Here is a 27960-nt window from a genome sequence, read left to right on the forward strand (position 1 = left end):
ATTCTGTAAATGAATACCTGGAATTGTCACTATGCATTAATTCTGGCTTAACCAATGTAAATTTACTAGTGCATTGGTATGCTTATACATATATATTGTATTTATTTTGAAAATGTGAAATTTATATCTGACGTGCTCTATATTTGTGTAAGTATGACTATGCAACAAATATCCTGACAAATAAATGCATTATTATAATAATTACCTTGGTCTGTAATTTGAAATTATTGTATAGCACCTAGGTGTTACAAATATTTATATTGTTCAAAAGTTGTTCATCATTGTTTTGAAGCCATAAAAGCTCCCCTTTCATGAATCTTTGATACAAGGGATTTTTCCATCTCAATTAAAAGAATCAAAAGTAGTGCCCATTTATAAAAACCATGGCTGTGTCAATGATTTGAACAACTACAGACCAATAGCCGTCCAAAATACATTTGCTAAAATATTCGAAAAAGCCATGTATATGCAAATAGCATCTTATCTCGAAAAAAACTTCATACTATCAAATTCTCAGCATGGATTTCGATCTGACAGGTCTACCGCAACGGCCATATGTCAGGCAATAGACAGCATACTTAATTCATTAGATGCTAAACGCAAAACTCTTGGAATGTTTTTTGACTTGTCAAAGGCTTTTGACAATGTTAACCACAATAGACTATAAATTAAACTCAATAGAATAGGAATTAGAGGAATTCCTCTAAACTGGATGAAGTCCTATATTTATAATCGCACTCAGAAAGTAGTGTTATCAGTTGATGGGTCAAAATATTCATCTGAAGCATACCAAGTTAACAAAGGTGTTTCACAAGGCTCAACCCTTGGGCTACTCCTCTTTCTGATATACATCAATGACCTACCCAACTGCTTACCAAATAATGATGGAATAATACCAGTGTTTTATGCTGATGACGCTAATTTAATAATATCAACACAAAAATATCCCAGCCTTGTGGAAAAATCTAAGTCTGTCACACTTGCAATAAACAAGTGGTGTACAGACAACCTTCTAGATTTAAATGTAAATAAAAGTAAAATAGTATACTTTACACGCAATAAGAACGTGTCAGATGATCTGCTGGTAAAAATCAATGACCAATTAATTGAGCATAACACAGAACAGAATGCAAATTTCTAGGTATTTCTCCATGGGCAAATATTTCATGGGATACTCATGTAAAAGCCCTTCAACACAAGCCCAGTTCAACTTGCTACTTATTAAGACACCTGTATGAAACTACAAGTAAAACAGTACTACTCAATTTATACTATGGGGAAACGTTTTCAAATATAACTTACAGTATAATATTATGGGGATCAGCTGCTATTTCTCAAACCATCTTTAAAATGCAAAAGAACGCTATTAGAATCATCACCAGGAAACTTCACAATGCTCCATCAAGGCCTATTTTCCATGAATTAAAATTTGCTACCACTCCCGTGCATCTGCATTATGTTTTTAATTCTATATATATAAAATAACATTGGCAACTATTCTCTTTACTCTGGCTATCATCATCATTACACCAGAGGCAGGAATGACTTCCATTATGGGAATATAAGAACTAGACCATTGAAATTATGACCCAATGAAATGGGCATCAGATTATATAACAAACTACCCAAAAGTATCAAGGATACAAAGGGAACTGCTGCATTCAAGCACAAGTTAAAAAGATATCTACAGCGCAATATGTTCTACTCGGTTGACGAATATCTCGACAATATTCCCAACCAGTAAGTTCATACTTGTAATTTCTAGCAATGATCATGGTCAGATTTATGTTGGTGATCAATGATTTTTCTGAATTTGATATTGCATGTGCATGTTATAGCCTATGTTCATGGGTTTGTGCCAAACATTTATGTAACTATAAGCATCATTTCTTTTTTGTATCTTAATTGAGCCTGTGTCTTTGCTCCTCTTTGACGTGCCTTATATCATGTACATACGCCACCCACCTGGTATCTTTGTATTGTGATCTCTGGGCAAATAAAAAGTAATAATAACAATAATTCTGTGGAGTATACCAACCATTCGTGGTAGACAAATTGTGATCTTTCATTTGCATTATTATCATTACTTTATTTACCATAAACCAGAATGATTAGATTTTATGAAATGTTAATAGAACTGAGATATTTTAATCTTCGTTTGGTGAATTTATAAGGATAGGATCTTCTTATTTGTGTACTTCAATGAGACTGACTGAACAATCTATCTCCGTGATTAAAGGTATCATCTTTTTTTCCTCTCCAGACCTCATCAGTGGTTTGTGCCATCATAGGGCTCCTGATAAGCTCATGACTTGCAATTAAGGGTCAAACCACCGGCAATGACACGTAACCTATACCCGAGGCTGCACTCAACCCATGCTTTGGGTTATCAGCATTCTTGCAAAAAGGTATTTCTATAATATGCGTGTATTTTTATTTTCTAATTTCATGCATTTCACTCTATTTTCTTTGCAACATCCGGCAATATAACCCACAAATGGTGGTTTTATACCGCTCATGCCTAATTTTAATATTCAGATCAATATTGATCAACCGCAAATTGGGAGGTGTAATTTTACTTTAATTTTTTATGTTCTCCTTTTAAATTAATAAGTTCGTGGAAAGGTTAATGAAATATAATCATAGAGATTATATTGCATGGCTTTCCAACAACAAACTTTTAAATGAATAGGTTTGACGTAGATATGGAATTATATGTTTTTTTTAATATTTCACATCACATTCATTGACTAAAAGGCAACAAGCTGGATCACTTCTACACTCTGCACCCTGGAATCACAAAGCAACACTTTCAGCCCGATAGTCATAGTTATCTCCTGGGTCAAGCACATTGCTCATCCTTACCATGACCGCATGAATGTTTCAAAGATCAAGGTAAAGTTCTTAGGGCCATTATCTGAAGTAAGAAAGAACACCCAATCTATTTGGGCAAGAGAGTCGGCACAATAGATACTAAAGGCTCTGGGTAAAATATCAAGTTGAGTAATGCACCTTGAGCACAGGTCACATCAACGTTTAAGTCAGTCCCTATGATAGTATTAGCATTAAACTTTTGAAGAAAGATCAAGACCTCCTCTAGTTGATTACAGAAGATACTACAATCACCTTCAGGTGAGAAATAAATGGAGCCAAAAATTAAGTTATAACTCTTAAAGAAAACAGCAATAATTTCAAAGTGCAAGTCAACACAGAAACACACCACATCTTAAGTCTTACACTCTAATATGTTTTATGTAAATAAATATTTACATAAAACGACCCCATTTTTGAGTGATTTGCAACAGTATAGAGAGCTAAGAGTTAATCTTCAAAGTTGATACAAGTTTACTTAATCCTAATGAAACCAGGGCTCCATTAGACCAGAGGATATCGCATTTCATAAGATATAGCGAGTGTTCAATTTGATACAATTCGTTTCTAAGGTCTTTCCCGCAATAGACAGCATTCTAAATGGATGAGAGTGGACACTCTTGAACCCAAATCAGTCTGAGCGCATGAAACATGACTAAAATATAAATAACTCTGTAAATTTCCACCTCTCTTGCACTTTTTTCCCTTTTTATGTATCTCCATCAGCCTTGATATCACATGGGCATGGTCTGTACAATATCACTTGTTACTACTCAGTATACACATTAGGAGAATATGTGACCTTGGGATTACTTGTGACCACTAAAATAGTTGAAATGTAATTTACCATAGTCATATGCGAGATCAATAAAGGAACTTAAATGGTGCGGTGGCTATCATACTGGCTTCCCATCCAGAGCGCCTGGGTTCAAATCCCGGCGGTGTTGAATACTTTTCAGTGGTATCCCAATCCCTACTTGAGGTACTTTGTGGAGGGTCCTTTGAGTAAGTATGCCATCCATCGGATGGGATGTTAAGCTGCGGACCCCTAGGCACCTTTTGTAAAGAGTAGACTAATGTTGACGCCAAATTTCTCTCCACCTTTCGTCCTTTCCTAATGGCGCAAATGACCTCAGCTGTCGGTCGCCTCTCCTAAATACTACTACTATCAAGGAACTTGGTCGTTGAGATAAGAAGATGAGCATAGATGGTATGATAGGGTTTTGAGATGTGGTTGCGAAGCAGGACGAACAAGTGATGAAAGAGTAGAAATACTGGCTTCCCATCCAGAGGGCCTGGGTTCAAATCCTGGCGGTGTTGAATACTTTTCAGTGGTATCCCAATCCCTACTTGAGGTACTTTGTGGAGGGTCCTTTGAGTAAGTACGCCATCCATCGGATGGGATGTTAAGCTGCGGACCCCAAGGCGCCTTTTGTAAAGAGTAGACTAATGCTGATGCCAAGTTTTTCTCCACCTTTCGTCCTTTCCTGTCCATACCTAATGGCGCAAATGACCTCAGCTGTTGGTCGCCTCTCCTAAATACTACTACTATCAAGGAACTTGGTCGTTGAGATAAGAAGATGAGCATAGATGGTATGATAGGGTTTTGAGATGTGGTTGCGAAGCAGGACGAACAAGTGATGAAAGAGTAGAAGAAAGATTATTGCAGCATAGAGTGTCACGTTATTTAGTTTCACATTAGGTAGGGCTTAAAATGGGAGCATAGCATAGTGCCTGGATTAAGAAATAAAACACTGACAGGCAGAATACTGTTAATTGATCTTTGAAATAATGATGGGATGATATCTGGTAAAATACTGGCATTACTTCTTACACAGTTTGCTAGCTCAGTACACTGATTGCACCATATGGATTCCTTTTCTTATAACCCAAATACTGGTTGAACAAAAACACATTCTCATTTATTAAAAAATGTTTATGTAAAAAAAGATAATTTATCACAAGAACTTCCTCTTACATAATAATTTCTATGTATTTTAAATACAATAGAGCTGCAGAAAACTGTACAAAGTTAGAATTATAATTGTCAGTAACAACAATAGACTTTATATTCCATGTCAAATTTCAACAGTTGGTTTTTAGTGATTACAGAAACATTTTATGGGAATCTCAAAAGAGGATCGGAAGTTTGGTGGAAATAGATTTGGGGAGAAGCAAGACAAGTGAGAACAACTTCAAGTCCCATTATAATGCATTATTTCCAAACATTGCAGAGCCCAGAGTTTAGCTTGGAGAGTAGAATCATACAATTAATAAGGAAATGGAAGAGAACATTTTTCAAGACACGAAGTCAAATAACAATTTCCATCAAATGGAAATTTGCAGTTATGAAAATTCTGCTAACTTGAGGTGTCATATTCAAGAATAAAACTCTTTACACTCTCACATGACATCCCCTTCAGAATCCATATAATATTATAAATAGAACACATACTTAACACTCATCACAAAGTAGGTAGTTTCTTATGGACCCAAATTATGAACATGAACAACTGAGAATAAAAAGAGTAACACTGCAGTGCACAAATTTATTCACTATGATCTGGATTCCAACACGTTCCTCTTTAATCAACCAATCTAATTACTCCTTTTATTCTCAGCTCAAAAGAATCCCACGATGTGATGCCTCAGACTATTCAACTTAAACATGAACAAATACTCAATATGTCTAAACTCATATGAGTACATCCTTTTGAGTTACAATTCTAACACTATGATGATGGAAAAGAATGATCATTAAGAAATACCAAAACAGTCATTATAAAAGTATTTATAGCAACATATCAACATTATTGCTTCATATAACATGAAGTGGCATTTCTTCCAGAGAGCAACATAGATAAATATTAATAAAAACTTAAGACAAGATACTAAATTAAATGCATTCAGAACCTGTTGGAGCAGGAAATGCCACCTGTCCAGTATTTATAAGGACCAACAGAAAACAATCTTTGAGAAAGACAAAGATAGCACGAGGAAATCACATGCAAAAGCCCTTACGAGCAAACCTTTTCTTAAAACACCCAAAGCAGATGGAACAACAATTAAATAGTCTCCAAGCAAAGGTGACTGGCAGCACAGAGCTAACTATATAGAGTATAACAGAGAACACTAGCCCTTAACCCAGATACAGGATATTGTGATCCTTTCACTGTCAAAAACAAAATATATTCAGCATAACACTGAGTTGGTTAATTCTAGTACACCAAATAAGTGTCTCCTTGAGCACTGGAAGAGCAACATAAAGATTTGTGATCACTAAGTACAGGCCCACCACACATACCATCACATTAAAAATAAATGCTGTTGCACAGAAAATATCCTTATACTCATTAAAGAATGCTGAATTTGGCCCCAAAAGTATGATTCCTAATAAGTTAACTCAAGCAACAACAGTTCTGATAGCATCAACTTCATTATTGATATGTCAAATTTCACCTAAACAATAACCAAAGACTAATATTCAGCAAAAATTTTACAAATTTCCAGGATTCAAACATTAAAAAAGTTTGTTTGTCTGGAAACTGAAGCTTGTGTATAAAAATTCCATTTATAAAATTGACCCAGGACTATTATAGCATCTTGCAGCATCAAGCAAACCAATGAATCAAATACCATAACAGTATCACTCACTGAGGAAACAATAACTTGGAGGAATGATATTACGAAGGATACGCGGGTTAAGTTAAAAAAATGATGCATTTTCCACAGTTTAAATTTGGTTATTGAGCGCAACCACTTAAAAAAAATAACATCACAATCTGTCCAGTTCACATAGTAGTCGTGTTCTGAAGCCAACTTTCATTGAACTAACTTCGGCACCAATATGATTCCAGCAAAAAATACACCATATTCAAACACACTTTGATTTAATGCACATGCAAAAAAGGACCAATTTATTCCAAAAAAAAACTTATGGATGAGTCATGAAAGTGACAATATCAGAATGCAAATATCTATGAATTCATAATCAATCTTCTTTTGTTATATCACCATTTGTGAGTACCAAATAGCAGTGGTAATGTTTTTTGGGGGTGCCCTGAATAGCATGAGATCAGATGACACAGTGAACTCATTCTGAGAAAAACCCACTGAATAAATGTTCCACACACATGCTTAAGATGGGATTTGAATTTTTCATTTTGGGCACATTAGAATCTTTAACTTTGTGAGCACATCGCTTGCTGGGTTGCTCTGCATCTCATAATTTAATGCAAAATTTACAGTACTTTGTCTTATTTTGGAAGTCTTGGTAGTGCACCATCAACGTTGTGCATATATTCCAATAAGTTCTTGTTATAACACAATATTGATGACTATTGAAATACAAGGTATTTGCAATTAGTGGTGAATAAATTATTTGATCAACTGTGAATGGTGCCTACAAAAATAATGAAATACATACACTAACCTCAAATCCTATATTAATTATACCAATATTTAATTAAGGATAAAAATTGATTCATATCAGCAAAAAAAGCAGAAGTAAAGGGGCAGCACATTTTTAGATTCTCTAAATTTCCAAAATCCTTCTATTTCAATTACAAATTTTATGCATTACCAATGACCTTTTCATGAATTATCATCAATGGAAGTCTCAACTTTTGAGACAATGAATGGGCAATTTCAATGAAATTAGAATCTTATTTGATGAAAGGGATTAAAGAATCATATTATCAATGGCATCCACATCAATATTAGACATGAGCTGGAATTGTATTGGAACTGTATCAATGTACTACAGCTATTCCATAATCCACTTTTCCCCAATAACCAATTTTGGACTTATGAAATTACATGTTACATTGAATTGACAACTTCTTGCAAAATAGCTTTTAGTCAACATTAAAGGAGACACCTAACGGGGAACTTGAGGTGACTTCTAAAATATTTGTTTGGTTTAACCTCATACAAATGGTTACCTCAGCAGTGTTTTACTTAAGATAACTCAGAAGAAGATAACACATAAGTCTGAATTTAGGCTGACAGGTTCATAAAATGACACAAATCAATAGTAAAATTGTACACATTAAATGCTAAAAACTCAACAGCTAGTATTTTTTTCCTGGTCATTTTCACACGAGGTTATATCTTTACTTAACTGTTTGAATCAAAATTGAAAATTAATCATATCAACATTGCAAAGCAAATTTTGTTCCGTAAGACCATGAGATATACCATCACAAATTAGAGCTGTTTTCTGTTTATATTATTTTAATGAAATCTCTCTCCACAACTAACTGAGGTTTTAAATCAATTTTTTTTTTTAATTTCACCATTTTCCAAAATTACGTGCATATTTAATGCTTGGATGTTAACATGCAAACTGTACAACCTAATTATACACAGTCATAATCATAAAATTTCTAGTTTCAACATAGGTATCACAAAGATTGGTCATGAATTCCATCTTTATAAAAAGAGATTATTCAATTAAATAAATAATTATTTGAGCAAGACTCAGAATATTAGATTATTAAGTATAATCTAAATTGGAAAACAAAGTGATCTCAATAGTATTAAAATACAATCTCCATTCAGTGTTTGCACAAGATTATTTACCAATGGATTTTTTTCTAATTGGGTTCACCTTTCCTACCAGAAGGAATAAAGATGCAATTTCTTTCTTACCAGTCGAAAATGTAGTGGCAACAGATAATATTTACTATTATCACCCTCATGTGCCACTGAAAGCCTATTTATTCAAAGCATCAATGCATAGTGGTCAATATTTTTTCTTCAAATGCTTTAAATGGAGAGTCACTTTGTACTTAACAGTTTTATAAATAATTTACTTCCACACAACCGCAAATTCCAAATAGGAATGTCATCCCATTGTCATTATTTTACTCTGCTTTTTTCTGGCAAACACTTTTCCATCCCAGAGTATTTAACTTCTCCAGTTACTGATTACTAACAAGTAAAAGGGCCATTAACACATGTAAAAAGACATATGCCAGCAAGAACAATACATTCAACAGTCAAAACTTCCTCATTAAAAATAAATTCACTCTCCAAGCTCTCTTAAATTGTTTCTCATTCACTTCATCTCGTTCCAAAATCTGAGTAAAACAACAGAATCAACACGTATGGGACAGGACAAGCCTTGCGTCATCGTAAAACAACTATCAGCCTAATGGACTCATAAGTCTCATCACAGCTGCAATCACAAGGAAACTCTTTCAGCAATAGCATTTGAGCCAGCCACGCAAGCCCAAATTGGCCAAAATTGAACAAGAACATAATATCCAAAACATCAACAATGGAAATGCACACTTAGTCCCATGACCTTGGTAGACTGTACGTTTTTCTCAGCAGGTGGCCATCCTTTGGTCCAGCTTGGGCCACCAACATTAGGTAGTTGTCATCACCAATTGGAGCTTGTCTGAAAATGAAATGAATCAACTATTAGCACCAGCAAGGTCGACACATGGCAATAGGAGGAGGTTAAGGTCTTTATTTTCATCTAGGGACACAATGGATGTAATGGATATATTAATCTGAATCAATTTCCATAAAACATTATGCCAAGCACATGCTTCTTCCTGACAGATTTTCGTTATTTATGGGTTCATGTTCTGACCCCAGTCATTACGCAGAACAAATTTATAATCTCTCTTAAAGACTAAAATCTTCAGAACTGACAGAAAATTCTTTTAAAAATATGCATCTTGCCTACTTTTCAATTAACACCATTCAATTTGATCATCGACCATGATAATAAGAAAATTTCCCACGGTTGGGTGACCAACAAATACTAATAACTTGATGTTATGGGTTTTAATACCCATACACTATGCAAGTGAGAATGAGAGCACAAATCATTAATAGATCAGCCACAATGAACTCTCAGTCAGTACAGACTAAGGACACAAGGTACAAAAGCGAACAGTGCTCATGAACTCCATAAATTAATAACGCTGACAGATATATTAAAAATATGCAATGATTTTATAACATGGATATTTCCACCATGGGATTAAATTATCCTAAATCAATGAAAGATACCCATGGAGTACTTAATATTTTATTTTGAACAACAATAAAGTTCAGTTTAATTAAGAGAGACATGCTTTTATAGTCACAAATAGTTTTTTAAAACAGCATTTATACTTCATTATCAAATTCTCTAAAAAGGGCAAAAACCTTGACAAGGGGGAGGTATTCTTATGACTTAAAATTTGATTGGGATGGGAGTAAAAGGGATCTAAGCCACTCGATAGACCCACAATGCCACTTGATTCAACTACCAAACCACACAGCAGTACTGCCTTGCAGCTTATGGCTGAAGGAAAACATGAAAAAAGCATACAGCTTTGAAAGCTTACAATTCCACGTGTTTGAACTACACACCAGGGACACAAAATCTAACAATAAACATGGAGAGACCACCCCTTCTGAATCTAGGGCCAGCACCACTACTTACTTGCTCCCAATAGTCATCTCTTGTGCTGTGCTCTGCAGGTACCTATTATGCTCCATCTCCAACTTTGCCACAGCTTCCTGCAGCATTGCCACGGTTCGGAGGCACGAAACTGGATCTTCTATTGGAGCTGTCCAACTATCCCTCAACTGGTTACGTGGCCCTCCATAATCCTTTGTTCTCTCTGCAAGACAAGATGAAATCTCCATTAGGTTCTGGTACTATTTCCAGAAAAGCAGGAATGGAAAGTGGGTCCCCAATCACGAAGAGGGAATTTGAACATGCCATTCAAAAGCTGAATGCTGGAAAAACTACAGGTATAGATTATGTAACGGCTGAGATATTGAATAAACTTGGAAATAAAATGAAAAAAAGATGCTTTAAAATTATGCATGAATGTTTTGAAAATGGGGAGATACCTGGAGACTTAATTAAAAGCAAAACTATTATGAAACCAAATCCTAGGAAAGCAACTGAATGCATGAACTACAGAACTATTGGTATTCAGTCACATGCTTCCAAGGTTCTTTTACATACATGTACAATACGGAACAGAATCAAAAAGAAAGAGGAAAATGTTAGAGAAGATCAACTTGGCATCCGGGAAGGTAAAGGAACAAGAGACACAATACTGGCAATGCGTTGGATCCTAGAGAAAAGGCTAGAAATGAACAGGAAAGTTTTCCTTGCCTTCATTGATTTGGAAAAAGCCTTCGATACTGTAGATTGGAAACTAAGAGGAGAAAAGGAATAGACTACACAGTCAGGAAGCTTACTGGGTGTGGCATTTACATACGGACAAATTTTAAGTTGAATTTTCTGCCATATCATAGTTTCACTGGAGGTTGCGATTGGCATTCTTGAAAGCTATAGGCATCTAGTAAACAGTCATAACCTAAAAATGGCCAAGATTAGTACAATCGAAGAGCCGCTATTATCAAAATTGTTCATGCAGGGCATTATAATTCGTAAAGGTTCGATTCTTCTGGGACCCCAGATCAACTGTTTCCGATATTGTGGTTAAGTTTAATCATTTGAAGAAGTCTGGGGAAGGTTTTGCTAACCCGGCGAGGAAATCTCATTTGAGGAAACACTTGTTTGTCCAAATTTAAGCACCGCACTGTGTATATCGGTATATTTAAGCTCCACTAGGACCAAGGCACTTTTATAGAAGTAAAGGGTTGTGAGAAAGAAGCTAAGATTAGAAAAGGAGTAATACATAGATGTCCAATTTTGACATATCTATTTAATTTCTATATTGAAGAAGCTATAGAGACAATGAAGGAGAAAACAAACTTCATAAAGATAAATGGAAGAAAGATACACAGCATTAGGTTTGCAGATGATAATGTGACCCTGGCAGAATCAGCCAAAGATCTGAATAGAAAGCTCAAAACTCTGTCTGCAGCTTTGGAAAAAATGGAAACTGAAAATAAATGTGAAGAAAACCAAAGCTGTGATAGTTTCTAGAAACAGGACAAAACCCCCTGTAAATTTAATAATATGGGAGTCAATTATGAGCCCAGTAGAAGAGTTCTGCTAACTTGGGAGTGTAATTACAAGAGACAACAGATGCACCTCTGCAGTGAAAAGAAGCCTCGGCAAAGAAGCCATATGAACATAAAAAGAATCTTTTAGGAAACAAACATTTGAAATTGGAAATTAGAATATCTTTGGCAAAAACGTTAATTTGGAGTACATTAATAAATATATGGATACAAAGCTTGGACATTGGGAAAGAGGAAAAAAAAATATTGAGAGAAATTAAAGAGGAAAGGAATTTTATAAAAGAAACGGACAAAAGGAAAATATAATTTTTTTGATGGGTTCTCAAACATAACAACTTCCTAAAAAAATATAATCGAGGGATAAATAATGGAAAAAAAGAAAGAGGAACACCAAGACAAATTTTTAGATGATTTAAAAAGTACTGTGAGAGTAACAACCTACAATGAATGGAAAATAATGACAATGCAGAGAGACCAATGGCTGAAACGACAAGGCTCAGCTTTAAGAAGATGATGAATATTTCCAGAATACTTTTCTATCATAAAAAATTCAAATTCAATTACTCATTTGCAATTTGACTTTCTTTAGATGATCTTAATTTACTCAAATAAAAATCTTACGATAACATTTTTATTTAACTACAACTTGAGTTATCTGCAATGGCATATCTCTTCAAAAACAAAACTTCTTTCTCATGTTGGTGAATTTTTTTCCTATCAATTATTATTATTATTATTACTACATGACATCATACTGAAAATTTTAATACAAAGTTACCTGTGGGGAACATTCACCAATCTACATAAATAAAAGTATGATTCTGTTTCTCCATTACTCTTTTTCAACGTTCCCTAGCATCATCAAAGGAATTTGTTCAACATTGCTTGAAATCACCAGATAAATCTGATTATTACTACATGCATAAAGGGTTGTTGATATAAGTCATATGGAAGTAAGGGTTTGTATGGTGCGATAGTATAGCCATTGAAGCAAGATGATAGGTATAGATTGGAGGCTTTTGAAATGTTTATTTTGAGAAGGATGGAACAGAAGAAATGGACAGAAAGGAAAACAAACGAGAAAGCGTTAGGTATGGTTGGAGAGGAGAGGGCACCGTTGGGATGAATTTATTGGAGGCACAAAAGATGGATTAAGGGTGAATTGATTGGTTATGGAAAGTTGAAGACTGATAGAGGAGAGAAAGTTGGGCAAACGAGGAAGGGGGAGGAATAGGATAGTAGGTATTTGGGACGGAATGAAGGGAATAAAGAAGTGTGGATTGAAGAGGGGCTTACTGTACTACCCGAGTGCCAGGTTGTGTTTTTTGTTAAGGAAGGCAAGTGAATGTATCTTCGTAGAATTGCTTAGGCTGTGTCCATCCCAAAACCTACCCTAACCAGTAGAATACCAATATTAATAATTTACAATACGTAGTCTCCTCCAATGCATGCTGCTGTCCCACTATAGAAATTTTTTAAAAGGAGCGTCAATAACTACCAAATTAAAATTGATTCTCTGATGCAAAGAGAACCTGACTTGTCGATTAATCCATGATCCCACCTACTTATTTTATGTGGGACTAATAATTAGCAATTGTGCACAATGACTCCAGGACCACCCAGAATAAGTCTAGCAGAGCAAAACTTAGTCATTTCATACGCTTAACTTTATCAACTTTATCAACGTTTTTGATTCCTTTTTTCCCATTCTGACCAAGCACCACCATTCAGCAAGTACCCTCAAAATACAAAAAACCACAGGGTCAAACCTTTCGCATCCTCCGCATCGTCACCTTTGCAGCTCAACCTCCTCCGACACACCATGGCAATTGCTTCGAGACGTCCCATGCCAGACACCAAGAGAGATCGAATCCGCTCCAGCTGGCGCTCTGGGTCCAAGTCCCTCTGGCCCTCAACGCCACAGAGTCCATCCTCGCTGACACCCTGAGAGACCGCTCGGCACCCAGGGGCACCCTCTTTCACCTCCTTGCAACTGCATGCAGAAGAGTTATCAGTGAACAAGGAGAGCAGAGGAATTAGAGAGCAAACCAGACATTTATTTGAATAAAACCATGCCAATTTTTCATTCCTTCGCCTAGCATTCCCCCATTTTATATATTGCTGGGGAAGTGGACACAATTGTACACCCACTGCTGCTGCCACTGAAGGATTAAAATATTGGGTTTTGGAGTAGGCTCTCAGAATTAAATTAGATCATACTCAGTTCACCAGAATTTGACTAAACATAATTATGCTATGAGAATTATCATTATCATAGGAAATTTGAGAGAGTATTAGCATTGCAATGTCCACAAATAACTTTACTTTCCACGACCAGAGCTTCATTGCCATGCAACATCATCAGAGCATGGAAAATAATGTTATGTGGAAATTGTCAGGCTAGAACTTCTTCAAACTTTCGCAGTAAGAAAGATCCACCAAGTTATACCTGAGACTGTATCTCACAGAATAATTACAGTGAAAACAATATTTCAAGGCAAGGTATAAGGGTGACACAACTTCTTATGAATACACAAAGTGAGTTAATTAAAGAGGAAGAACCAAGGAAAGAAGAATAATGACACCATAAAAAAGTAGAAAAGCTAGTGGGATGAAAAAATATAGCCACATTACATAGCTTAGACAAAACTAAATGTTGAATCACTGCATAACTTTCACACTGCTTACATGATAATATAATTAAAGCCATTGATGTATCAAGGAATCTAGTAAATGAAACATTTGAAGTCAAACACACCAACACTTCTCACACAAGCACCATCATGATTGACTCACCACAACCATCTTCCATCCACATATGCTGAGGGATGGTACTGCTTCAGCCGATTGCCGTTTGTCTGACAGATCTTTGTAAGTATATCTATCCATTCCTTTTCCTCCACACAGTTGCTTGCCTGCAATATAATGTGAATATACTCAGTACAGTGGAATTCTAACAGTAACATATCTCTATATTTTCTCAATAAGAGAGACAGTGAAATAAAAGTGACTCGTATAACACCCACACATTTATAAACTACCAACACCAATTTTTTACCCATTGTGCACATAAGTGTATGTATTGTGTATATACATGAATATGGGGATGGTGAGAGGATGCAAGGGATTGGAATGGGGACTTAAGCTTACTGAAAATATGCTGCGCTTGAGGAAAGAATGAGTTCTTAAATCAATAGAGACAAGGAAGCTGAGGTGAAAGCAGGTGGGGGAACTCTTCAAATCAGTCAGATTTCTCTATGATCGTGCATTAGTCAGCCACACGGTCACAAACATTAGTTAGCACCTTACAGAATCAGTGTGGAATATGCATGGAATGGGCATTAATAATAAGAAAAGAAAGGCAATGAAATTCCATAGAATTAGGATTTCTAAGAGCAATTCTTAAGTCATAGGTCAACAATCAAAAGAGGTAACACAGGTCACCTATATTTGGGAAATGTTTTGGATGAGGTAGAGCAGAAGAGTAGTTGGAACATTAAAGGAAGAGTTGTATAAGATAAAGAAGAGCTCACAAAGAGGTTGGAGTTGGAGGGACATTAAAGGAAGAGCTGTATAAGATAAATAAGAGCTCACAAAGAGGTTGGAGTTGAGGACAGACACAGATGTAAAGAAAACTAGGGAAAAATTTAATATGGAGTAAAGTATGGTTCAGATACTTGCCCATTGAGGCAGGAGTAAAAGCACAGATTTGGAAGCCTTGGAGATTTTGGTACAGAGAAAGTAGTAAAAAAATAAATGTACATGAAGTAAAAGAAATTACGACATTCTAGGAATGGTAGGTGAAGGGAAAAGTTTGTTTGGAGAAATTTGGAAAAGGCATGAGAAGTGGATACTAAAAGACAAAAGGATGCTGAAGACAGTAATAGAGCAGGTAGAACACAGGGAAAGTGATGTGGAGTGAGAAAGGGAGAATAGGCACACTGAATGAAAATAAAGGGAGGCAGACAATATACAGCATTTTATACAAAATTTTGAGGTGCTAGGAAGAATAAGCATGGATAGTAAGCAACATAGAATATCCAAACATAGATAACTGAGAGTTCACTGAAGAATAGAACTAGAACAACCTTAGTCCAGCACATTAAAATGAACTTTTAAATTTCTTTCAACCAACCTAGACGGTGGGAGCCAATTTTAGTATGCTAATTTTAATGTTTTCATAGAACCACGAAATTTATTCCAGCAAAAGTTTCAATGGGACTACAAAATGGTTATGGTTTCCTTTGAAATCCATTGGAATATTGAAGGTAAAAATCTTTCTCACACAAAAATCCAAAATGGCGATGGCCTGAACTAAACGAACTATCAATTTTTGTGCTTCCTCATAAGAACTTAACCATATCAAACGAGATTGATTTTCAAATCACTTTTGGTGTACCCAATGTGCTTTTTCGTACAAAAGTGTAACATAAATATACATAATTTTTTTAATCTTTGAGAAAAGCAGAGTCAAAAGGATGATCAAACCAGGAATTTTTAAGGGGATAAATTACAAGGGGGCAGCAATTGGTAATAGTATTGAAATAGTACTTTAAGGGAAATATAATTTCATTTTGTCATTTTCGCCACCTTAATAAAATAAATTTTTAACTGGAACAAAACACCCTTTGGAGTGAGCTACTTTTTAATGCTCTCACAAGTCAACCATCATTGTAAAACCATTTCCCAACTTGAAAATATTTTTCATAGACGTAACACAAAATTATAATTTTCATATATAGTTAATTAAGTAAGATTCAAAAGGAAAAATTTTCACTTAAGAACCAATTTTTTGTAACACTTGAGACATTTACACTAACTTTTCTTTTATATTCAGAAGCTAGGCGATGATGGGTCTTTTCCTTTTGGCATTTGCATGCCAAAAGGAAAGTCTCCAAATGAAGAGCATGCTTGCTAGGTTGACTTCTCATCTATCGAGCCCTATCAAACTTTGGTAACATTGTGTAAGAATGACCAATTTGAAGTAGAGAGCTGTGGAGATATAACCTATATCCTTCATGCCAAATTTTAATTTAAGTAAAAATGTTACTGCAGAGTTATTCATCAAAAACATTCAAAAATAGGTATGTTTCGACACACCACGGAAGACAGCTTGCAGGAGTCATTTTGAAGATTTGAGGAATCCTGAGGCTAATAACAGTTCTCCTGATGCACATGTGCCTGAATTTACTGTAATGGAATATATTAAACTAACATGATTTGCACTTGTGAGACTCTTCTGGTAGCATACGAAACTAACACTACACACACAATACAACTGGGCAATAATATTGTATTTCCTTATTCAGAATTTCACATGGCAAATGGGTTATCGTCTTCAAAACAACAATTCATGATACTGAAGTGACTCCTTGTAAGGTTGACATCTCATCTTGAATAGCAACTCACATATGTCTGGAAAACAAGGACAAAAACCCATAGCAGGATAAAAATCATATACCTGAACATAGAGAGCCCTCTTGGGTTGTACAATCTGGAACATATTCTTCATTTTGAAGGAATCTTCATGAAGCCGCTCCACAGCCAAGATGTCTTCTAATGGAATGACACAGAGAGGTTCGCGACCAACAGGGGAGCAGAGAGAGGCTGCTTGGAATTTAAAAAAATAAAGAATGAAACAATAGAAAAGAAAAATAAGCAAACATTTATTTATTGAAGTAAGATCCTCCAGAAAATAGGCATCTACATGAAGTTGCAGATATTTAATATTACTGGAAATGTAACATGGTACAATTTGATATGAATGTAACAAGTAAAATAAAATATGATTCCAAGGTAATCACTGAATTCTTCACTAAGGTGATCACAGGAATTAACATAGAACTAATACACTAAAACTACAACACAATTTCATGAAAAAGCTAGATAAATAAAAGAATTTATTTATTCTGAAAAAAACCTTTTCCTTCATATCCAAATCCAAAATAAATCCATGCATAGCAAATGAGGTACACAATGAGAAATTGCCAAGGTAGGGTTTAGAGCCCAAAAATTTTGATGTGCAGTACATTGGCAATAGGGATGACAGACTACATTCTGCACATAGTGGTTGTTAGACATTATTAGTGACTTAACATTTGCATCAAAATTAAAGTCATTAAATTTCCTCCATATTTAAGGCTATGAGCTCATAGTAGCTTGTTTATTGCTTCCACAGGAGAAAACCATAACTGTCAGTTTAAAACTGTCTTCGCTCACAAATGTATTTGGATTATAATTCTGGATGTTACAGGCTCTTACAGTTTTAATTGAATTGTCTGAAGAGATCAGTATTTGAATGAAGTTCTAAACATACGTTAAATCATCAGCAGCATAAGCCTCCATTTAAGACAACAGCTGAACACATTTATGAAAGATTAAAAAATCAAGATTCAACATGCTCTGAGGGTCAAAAGACTTGGTTCAGATTTAGAGCATGTGTGGGCAGACTGTCTAAGTCTAGTCCCAGATCCAAAAAAGATTTTTAAAGAAGTAACATCCGCATTATTTACATAAAGGAGATGACAAAAGACTGTTCTACAACCTCGTTCCCGACACAACACTTCACTAAATAACACACACCGGAAGGTGGTGGACATGGAGGACCATTGCAACATCGATAAAAAACAGTTTCTGCCATCAAACTTTAGCTAACTAGTTTACATTTTTACATTAATAGGGATTGGTAAAATTTGGAACAGAATATTTTATTCTGATGTCTTAGTCATGACTGGTCAGCAAATAATGACATTCAAGAAGTGTCACAATTTTAAGTTTGACACTGGATAGTGTAATTATTAAAATATCAAACAATAGATTATATCTGATCAACTGAAAAGTTATGGCACTGCTTGTATTTTGCTTACAAGGACTCATTAGTTTCATGACTTGTTTTGATCATTCAAAGTTTTCCACACACATTTTCATTTTGTTAGCAAGTGTAGATATATAGCTGGTAATTTTGCCCTGGTCATATGGTTACAGATATAACATGAAAACATGAACTGAGAAACAATTTAAAATTGGCATTCACAGAGAAAACCTGAACTTGAACATTTTTATCTTTACAAAATAATAATACCATGGAAGACTTGAACATTTTATTTTTGGATTTATTCTCAAGAACCAATTAAGGCCAGGCATCCAAAAGTTCAGCAATCACATTATCCAAAAAGGATTAATTATAACAACACAGAAACAGCTCCCCCTTTATCTCAAATTGCAACAAATACATACAAGGTTCGCATAAAAAGTATCGGTAACTAGTTTTTTCCTAACGTGTGTATGAAGTGCTGAATTCAGACCGTCGGTTAAGAGTGCACATTGGCATTGATAAGATGACAGTAAACATCAAAATCACTGAAAATTGGGCCATACGAACGATCTGAGCTAACCTCATCCCAAAGGTTTTGGTGGACGACCAAAAGCAGAGTCAAGTGTCTGCTCACGAAGACCTTCTATAACGCATTGAAGACCTTCGGCAACCTCCTTACAGTCCCAACTTGGCACCAGCAGACTACTTCCGATTCCTTAAAAAAGTGAAATCCTCCCTCAAAGGACACCACTATTGGACCGTAATTGCCGTCAAAGTAGCTTGCAGGCACACCCTCGAGAACCTTCCAGAATCTGCCTACCAGGGTGCCTTGGAGTCATCGAAAAGCCACTGGCAAGTGTGTCCATGCTAAGTGGATGTATTTCGAAGAATTTTGAGGCGTATAGTTTAATGCAATGTTTTAAGCAAATAAATCTATTTTTCCAAAACTTTTCCTGGAACTTTTTATGAAAATCATGTATATCCACACCAATAAAATCTGCACTACACTATAAGAATGAAAGAACCAAATGACATATTTATCGATAAGAACTTGCAACAATAAAGAAGACTGAACACACCATGGTGAGACATGTAGAACCAGACTAAAAAATGCTTTGGGGATGGAACAAAAGCTCATAATATTATGTACCTATTCCTTAATGCAGCTTGACATTTCCTATACATAAGCAGATAAATCTTACAGAGAAATTGGAATGATATAGAATGCTAACTGAAAATATTGGATAATACACACCAGAGGTTTTGGAATAGGCAAGGTCCTGGGTGGTTAGCCGGAAGTACCTCCTCTTGAAATTCTTTCTTCCAAACTTCTTTCTTCCCTGAGCCCTCTTTATCATGACCCTAAGAATAAGAATATGAAATCAGACAAAAGAAATAAAGAGAAAGGAATTTAGTTTTTAGTCATTCATTATTCACTGTGATCGTTGAAAATGTAAAGAGTTACATTATTATTAAGAGTGCATTATTCAACATAGCAATTCATGCCAAACAGGTGTTAAGTCAAAGCACATTTCTCATGGGCCAAGATGCAATATAAAAATACACACTTCAAGTCAATGAAGAGAGTATGAGACAGATTCACTTACCTCCATCCTAATAGGAAAGGCGAGCATTTCACAAGTCAAAAGAAAGAGAAATTTTTGAGTAAAAATTCAATCAACATTCAGTCTTACGGAGATTTGGGTGCCCTCCATAATCATTCCTCATAGCACTAAATTCCCAAACAGGACAAACAAGCCTTGGGAAAGTTAAGCATAATTTTTTTGCAGAATATTTTAAAATCTCAGTGAGTAGTAAATTAAATGAGGAGATTAACTAAAAATGCGGCAGTTCTTTAATCATGCCATTTTCTTGAGTTCAACATGTCATGCAACAGGTGAACAATTTCATGATGAATCGATATATAAGATGGAATTCTATTTTTGCTATTAAAACTTTATCCACTACCAATTCGGCAGCAGAATCAGAAATCATAAGAGACCGAAAACTCAATTATGTCATGGGTGCACAAACTTCTCCACATGAACCCATCGTACACATTGCACAAGTCTTATGTTTATCAAACTATAAGGTCTTAATAAGGAGCTCTTAAGAAGGTCTTAATAAGTCTCAGTCATTTCACTTGAGAATTTTTGATATCCATAACAAACAAAGATAAGATAAAACTTCATATACACTGAAATTATATTAGCTTAATTTTGCACATTTAATCACTACATTTTAATAAACAAAAACTTTACTCACAAGTTCAACTAATGTGAGCATCTGATATAGTGAATGACATGAACCATTGATGCATACATGGTGTGGTTATGGCATTCATTTGTGCATCCCGAAATGAACTCAATTAATTGGAAATAACTGCCTTTTTATAACAACAAAATGATTGACCAACCATCCTTACTGCCTACGAACCACCTAGCAGTGCAGTCACTTTCCACTGGACTAACACTATTAATACATATCAAACTCAAAACATACAATGATTGTAACTAAATGGCATCACTGTGAGAGTGAGCAGGTGAACACTGAATCAATCATGCTTAAGTACAGTGGTGGTCACATTGCATGTTGCGTGAGCAAGTAGGGAAGCTATATAATAATGTATTTGCAGTTCCATTGAAATTACATGTGCAATTCAACAAAACATAACAAGTCCTTGATTTAGGTCACATTGAATGTGCATACATACTTTCAATTAATAATATCATATATGATTAATCATGAACAGATGTTTTCTAATAATTTTAGGGCAATTATGACAAAAATTTCAGATAAGATGAAATAACTGTGTGTATAACAGTGATGCTCACCCATATTTAAACATGGTGTATAAAAATGTGCGGCACTACTAAAATTTAGTTCCAAATATGGTGGAGGAAACTTTGTTACTGCACTAGTTGAAAAATTTTTCAACTCACTCTGCTCTCACATGCATCACTTCTACCTTCTGAACCAGTCTCATTTATTAATCTATTAAGAGTTTGAATTTATAAACTTTACCAAGGCAGTGGTATGAAAAGGATACCCATGTTAGACAAAATAAGAGGGAGATGGAAGATATATGGAATTGAAGAATAGTTTATCCAAGTGTGGGGAGTCCAGTTGTGCCTTGTTAGGGGGGTCTAAGAAATGTAGGCAGGGTCAGTTTGCATCAACCTAAAACCTGCCTTAAATGCTAGATTACCAAAGAAAATAAAATGAGAGCTGAATGCTATTTAGTAGGGATGCAACTGATGGCTGAGGTCATTTGCAACATTAGAGATCAGTAGTCTAAAAAGTATCAGAGAATGATGAAGAGAAATCCCACGTTAACTTTCGACGGGAAAATTTTCCAACTGTTCACAAAAATACAGGAGGAAATTTGCTTATTAATGCAAATGGCATAATAATATCCTAAGTAAAAGTTACCAGTATGCTTACAGTATAATATCTCATATATACAAAAAACCTGAGTGTCATTGCTATTCAGCATCTCAATTATGACTTGAATATCACTGAAAAATCCACCACTGCATAGTACTTAAGACACTTGGGTTTTCCACACTTGAAAACAGTATATTAGCCACCAAACTAATTTGATTACCACATCAATTTAATGACTAAGATATCAAGTGTGAATATCGCAATAGTAGGGTGGCCCAAAGATCTAGAGGAAAAAAATAAATCCGACCTAGGCAAAAATCAAGCAATAAAGAACGGAGAGTTACAGTTTTTCACTAGATTAGATTTATGCATGACAGCATTTTGATGTGTTAAATCAACTTCAGGATTTTTCACGAGATATGAATTATGTACGACCGGATTTTGATGCATTACATCTTCAGATGATATAATAGATCGAAACCCAGTCTTACATACATTTTACATCGTGAAAAATCCTGAGGATGATGTAATACATCAAAACGGAGTCATACATAACTCTTATCCAGTGGAAAATTGCTGCTATCCGTTCTTTATTATGTTCAAATTCCACCACCACATCACACCTGAAACTACTAAAAAATCACGCACTTTTACATTGACTTAAAATGAATTATGTTCACAATATGAAATCATCTCAGCCATCGAATCACCTAATTATAATTCAAGGCAATTGAAAATTTCCTAACCCAAATTATTTTTCAAGTCCATGTTGTTTCTATGCTATGAAGCAAAAACTTAAGGGTCTTTGGTCCAAAGAGGGCAAAAAATAATATAAAGGGGCACGCTATATCTCACCAGACATTTTAAATGCTTGTTGAGAAAAAACAAGAATTTTTGTATATGCAGATTAAATACTACAAATGCATTCTTGAGAGTCTATTTTGCTGAGAAATAAAAGCAAATGGCTCACAGCAAATGAGAAAAAATACAATACTGAACATAGAAGAACTACTGCACATGATTTGATTGATAATTAAGATGACAAAAAAATTTCCAATAGTGAAAAAAATCACATTTATCTAAAATGCCCATATGGCTCATTTAAAGTACACAGATATGTAAAAAAATATTATTGCTATTAATATTTCCACCCTAACAAACACCATTTAATTTCAAGTATTACAATTGAATACTGCTTTTCATAATAGTTAAACCTTCACATGATACGTGGGTGAGTTTCTCAAAAAATGCAATTCGTTCAGAACAAAAATCAAGAACTTGTTACAAGGTGAACCCTAACAGAAACCTGGAGCACTATGCATCTAACTGAATTAGACTAGTTGATGCCAATCATGAGCTGAATGCAGTTGTAACAATCTATGTTTGGGTTAGTCTATCAAAATAAAATTATTACCCTTCCTTGAGGACAACTGGAGTGTCAAGACCTCGGTGCGCAGGGTTAGATGACGCTGATATGATTTCCAGGAACTAGAAATGAGAACATGGTAGAATTCAGTCATTATACACACAGCCGGGTGAAAGTTACTGCAAGAAGAAAAGGTTATTGAAAGGCTCCAGCGGTGGAAGTAGAATCAATGGCTTTTGGGGCTCCTCCAATATAAGATCATTCATAGGCATTACATTCAGCATCCTCAGACCTGAAGATGCCAATTGAAACGCCAGCTAAACTGTCATCTACCGAGATGACAGTTTCACATTGGAAGGACCCAAAAGCAATTCAGTCACAGTGTTTATTGGAAAAAAATGTTTCCTTGGCTGGAGGAACATAACACACTCTTGCTGTTTGCCTAATTGGACTATAAAATAATTGGATGTGACCATTTCTGACCAAGCCCAATGTTTTTTGCACATTTCCCACAAGAATAGTTTCCCTGGGAGACCATACCACAGGCTTTGCTCAATCACAGCAGAGTGAACCTGACCATGTTATCTGGTCATGGGCTAGAATGATGGAAAGATATTTAGAATGTCACTTCATCTATCATTATAAAATTACTATAATTACATACATAACATAAATTTAATTTAACGTAAAAAAGCATTAAGAATTGGAATAAAAATTATCAAACTGTGAATAGAGTAGTGGCAATTGCCTTCAGATTAACCGACTATTCTGCCAAGCAAATTGTTGGACTTGTGCAGGATTTCCAAAACAAAGTTCACTAATGATAAATACAGGCTATACTCAAGATGGTAAGCTATTATCATAAAAAATTACCCATCCATTTATGCATCTGAAAAGTCACATTTATGCTCTGCTCAGGAAGAGAAATATGCCATGTATCTGAATCCATACCTCAGACATAGGTGCTACTAAAATAATGCTGACATATCTAAACTACAAATTTACCCAAGATTTTCAAGTTTTATTAAATTAGAATGAATTTTACATTAAATATAAATTTTATCCATTGTGATTCAAGATAAAACAACTGTTTTAATCCTCCCTATAAATTACAACCTTGACATGGTGGAAGAGCTTGCCCATACTGATGATTTCTCTGGCTACACTAATGGGAGAGAGAATAGTCACTCCTGGTAGGGTCACCCATGTGATGATAGGTCAAAGGGTAGGAGCCAGGCAAAAGGTGGACCACGCAGGGTGGATGCAAAGGGAAATGTAAAAATACATCTGGTGGAAATGGTGGCATCAATCTAAATTATTTTCAAAGTAATATTAAGTCCATTTTCAACCCCAACTGTTGAGTGTAGCTCTCTATTCCTCACGGCTGTAAACACTTCCTTTTTGATATCCTGCTGTAGGATGTGTGTGCAATTAACGCTACAGCAATATCTAGAATTTAGGAAAGACTAGAACTTGAGCATATTCGTGATGAAAATTTTCTGTTTTTAGCCAGCACTTAGTCATCAAAGTCGTCACAGAGAACTCTTTCTCTACATTCTACTTGCTTACATTTAATGTAGAATTAAAGAATAATTAAAGAGCATATCAATGCCTGTTCCAATATATGGAAGAATAAAGATTAACCCTAAAGCAGTACTTTTTGCATTTACCAGGTGGTGAGGAAGTTGGAATTTTATGAAATATTCATTAAATGAATTTTGGAAAACAACCATGAATCCATGGTAAGGATTGCCCAGCTCCGACCACATACTTCAAAGAGTCATGATAACTCTTGTTAATTAAGGTCTAGAAACCTTATGATAAGAAATAAAATTTTTAACAGGTTTAACAGGCTTAAAATAAGCTTTTGGCCTTAAAGAAATCTACCTGGAAAGGAAATACCCTTCCAGACAGAGTTCTAATTAGATATAAAATTGGCATCCTTTTTTAACCCTTTGCACTCGAGTGCTTTTTTCTCGATTGCCTTAGTCTACTCGGGATTCAATTTTTTAAATACCCCAAATTAGCTAAGCGTAGTGCTAGAATGAAAAACTGGAGTTTCTTTTCATACAAACTTATTTATTTGGATTTTTTGACATAATTATTGATAAATTTATGGATAAACCATAATTTAAACTCTATAATTTTTCATGGTATGATATATTTTAAGCATTCACCAACATGAAGACCTGGTTTACATTCACACGTCTCACAGATATATATCGTCTCTCTTCTTCCTTCTTTGATTTTCCGGTCAGAGCAAACCGCACAATCTTTGTTTTTTGTTAGGGTGAGGTGTGATTATATGGAGTTTTCCATCTAAACGTTGCTCTATGCTTGTGGATGGTAATCTAACCCTGGAAGTTTGTGTACCATCTCGGAATTCTCCAACGAGATCGTGTACTAGTTTCCTAACATTTCATTTCACAACTCACTTTTGTCACTATTATATTTGTTAATACATTTTTCAGTTTCGATGTAAAGTTCTTCGTCGCTGCTTTCTAATTCTTTGGAATAAGTGAGGAGGGAAAAATCGTTCAGAATGAGCAACTACTAGCTGGTAAAGCATTCGTCCAACTAAAGGGAAAGCATCTGTTGTAAGAGAACCCTCTGTCATTAGGGAAAACACCTGCGTTATGCTTCTAGAAACGTAAGTAAACCTCGGAGACTAAGATAAGGAAGGTTTTTTTACCACAGGAGGATGATGCAACCTCAAAAAAGCACGACAAAGGAAAAGTGCTAGGGTTTGAGTGACTATGAATCAATGACTCATGTCTTGGACACTCCTCAAACAATGATGATGCAACCTCAAAAAAGGTAGACTCCAGGAAAAGGCCTCAGGTTCGTGTTTTACTATGAATATAATACATCATATCTTGGACCCTCCTACTCAAGATTCCTGACTACGCAATAGATAGAAAAAGAGCAGGCGGAATGTTTGATGAGACAGCGGACACTAGGAAGAAAAGGAAAATGAAGAGTCCAAACTAGAAAGCACTGAACTAAGGATCAGCTGACTGAGGTAACTACATTCTGGCGATCTTTTTTCAGACACCGATAATCTCTAAAAGACATTGCTTCACATTTAGCTGACTTCCAAGTAATGAAAGGCAAACAATGCAAATGAAAAAGAACTTACAACACAGTAAATAGATTACAACAAACATCTGCGTAGGTGGTGGCATACTTTGGGAGACGGCATTTATGTCGACGACGACATCATGGGTCGATACTATTCATTTATAAAACAAGCCATGCAATTAATTAAGCTTTAACTTTCCTTTTCCTTTCATGCAGATGATTACAAGAAAAGTTATTGGAAAAATAGACAAAAATCCCAATTCCCCTCGTGGTGAAACTCCGTGTTGAGTGTGGCTCGACATATGAGCTGCTGCCGTTGCTAACCGTGTCGAGTCACACTCGACATCCGAGTGCAAAAGGTTAAAGTCTATGCCAAAACCTTGCTTTAATAAAAACTAGAAAACAAATTTATTTTTCAAGTCTCAAAAGATATTACCATGTCATTGTTCTAATACTTCAACTTAATCCTATTAGAAAAGTTACGATTTTCAAAGCAGTCTACTCTTCAGAGATAGAAAGTAAATATTATGCCACAAAAATTTCAAATAGTAGTTCAAACCATTTAGTAACATAAAAACTCATTTAATTGTTTTCTGCAGTACAAATTAGAATTAAATGAACTGATACTTCTGAAGATCTTTGATGAGTAAAACTGAAGAGCAACCCCTTATAATAACACAGCTAATTCCGCAGAGTACTCATTGTAGGATGTTACTTCAACAAAATTTCATGCGAACAGAGGATCATATAAATCAAAATGAGAACACTCCTACAATTCTAAAATTGTGAAGTTTAACTCTGACTATATAATGTCCTATATTTGTGTAAGTGTGAATATGAACCAAATTTCCAGACAAATAAATGCATTTTTATTACTATTATTACAGAGGAGGAGAAGAAGAAGAAAAAATAAGACTAACCTGTCGAACTGCATTAATATGACGATCTGTGAGAAAGGCACGCTGAATAGCACCCATGTATTCCTCCTTGAAGCAGTGCTGTGAAGAACGGGAGCTAACAAGGTTTCCAATGCTCTGGATTGTCTTTGAGATAAGTGTGAAGGTACGATTTGTTTGAGAATCCTGCAAAAGCATATACACCATTGACACAAATAATTACAAACCAGCATCAATATTATTTCTGAAGCTTACACGGGAATCAGGACAAATACAAAATTTTCACCATTAACAACCAAAATTTCATGATTTAGATCACATTAACAGCACACTTAATAATGTCAAAGAACCATTAAAAACCATAAACACAGTAATCAACCCGAAGGTTGGTTTGGTAGGTGATGGTAGAGTTCACCCAATACTAAGCCCGACGGTGTGTAAAATTCACACATCAGGGTAGGGGAGCCATATCCTTTCCTTGTGCCAGTTATGGTTCCCCAGGAAGATCTGGTACCCAAAAAATCACATAGCTAGTGTGGAGCTGCAGGTGCCCAGAGTGCCTTGCCCGGGAATCGAAACCGGGTCCCTGCGGT

General features: G+C 35.3%; 1 protein-coding gene across 1 annotated transcript in view; it reads right to left on the minus strand.

Moving 5' to 3' along the window:
- Positions 1-7886: 7886 nt before the first annotated feature.
- Positions 7887-27960, minus strand: part of RasGAP1 (Ras GTPase activating protein 1) — a 33143-nt gene continuing 13069 nt past the window's right edge. Inside the window, exons 12-19 of the mRNA XM_071599387.1 lie at positions 27392-27553; positions 23439-23512; positions 19893-19999; positions 17285-17430; positions 14620-14738; positions 13593-13816; positions 10319-10499; positions 7887-9277 (exon numbers count right to left, since the gene is read on the minus strand). Of these exons, the coding sequence (XP_071455488.1) occupies positions 9169-9277; positions 10319-10499; positions 13593-13816; positions 14620-14738; positions 17285-17430; positions 19893-19999; positions 23439-23512; positions 27392-27553 (1122 nt within the window). The 3' untranslated portion in view covers positions 7887-9168. The remainder of the gene's footprint in view (positions 9278-10318; positions 10500-13592; positions 13817-14619; positions 14739-17284; positions 17431-19892; positions 20000-23438; positions 23513-27391; positions 27554-27960) is intronic.

The sequence above is a fragment of the Hetaerina americana genome, unplaced genomic scaffold (assembly GCF_022747635.1).
Source record: "Hetaerina americana unplaced genomic scaffold, ioHetAmer1.1.p SCAF_11, whole genome shotgun sequence".
Lineage (NCBI taxonomy): Eukaryota > Metazoa > Arthropoda > Insecta > Odonata > Calopterygidae > Hetaerina > Hetaerina americana.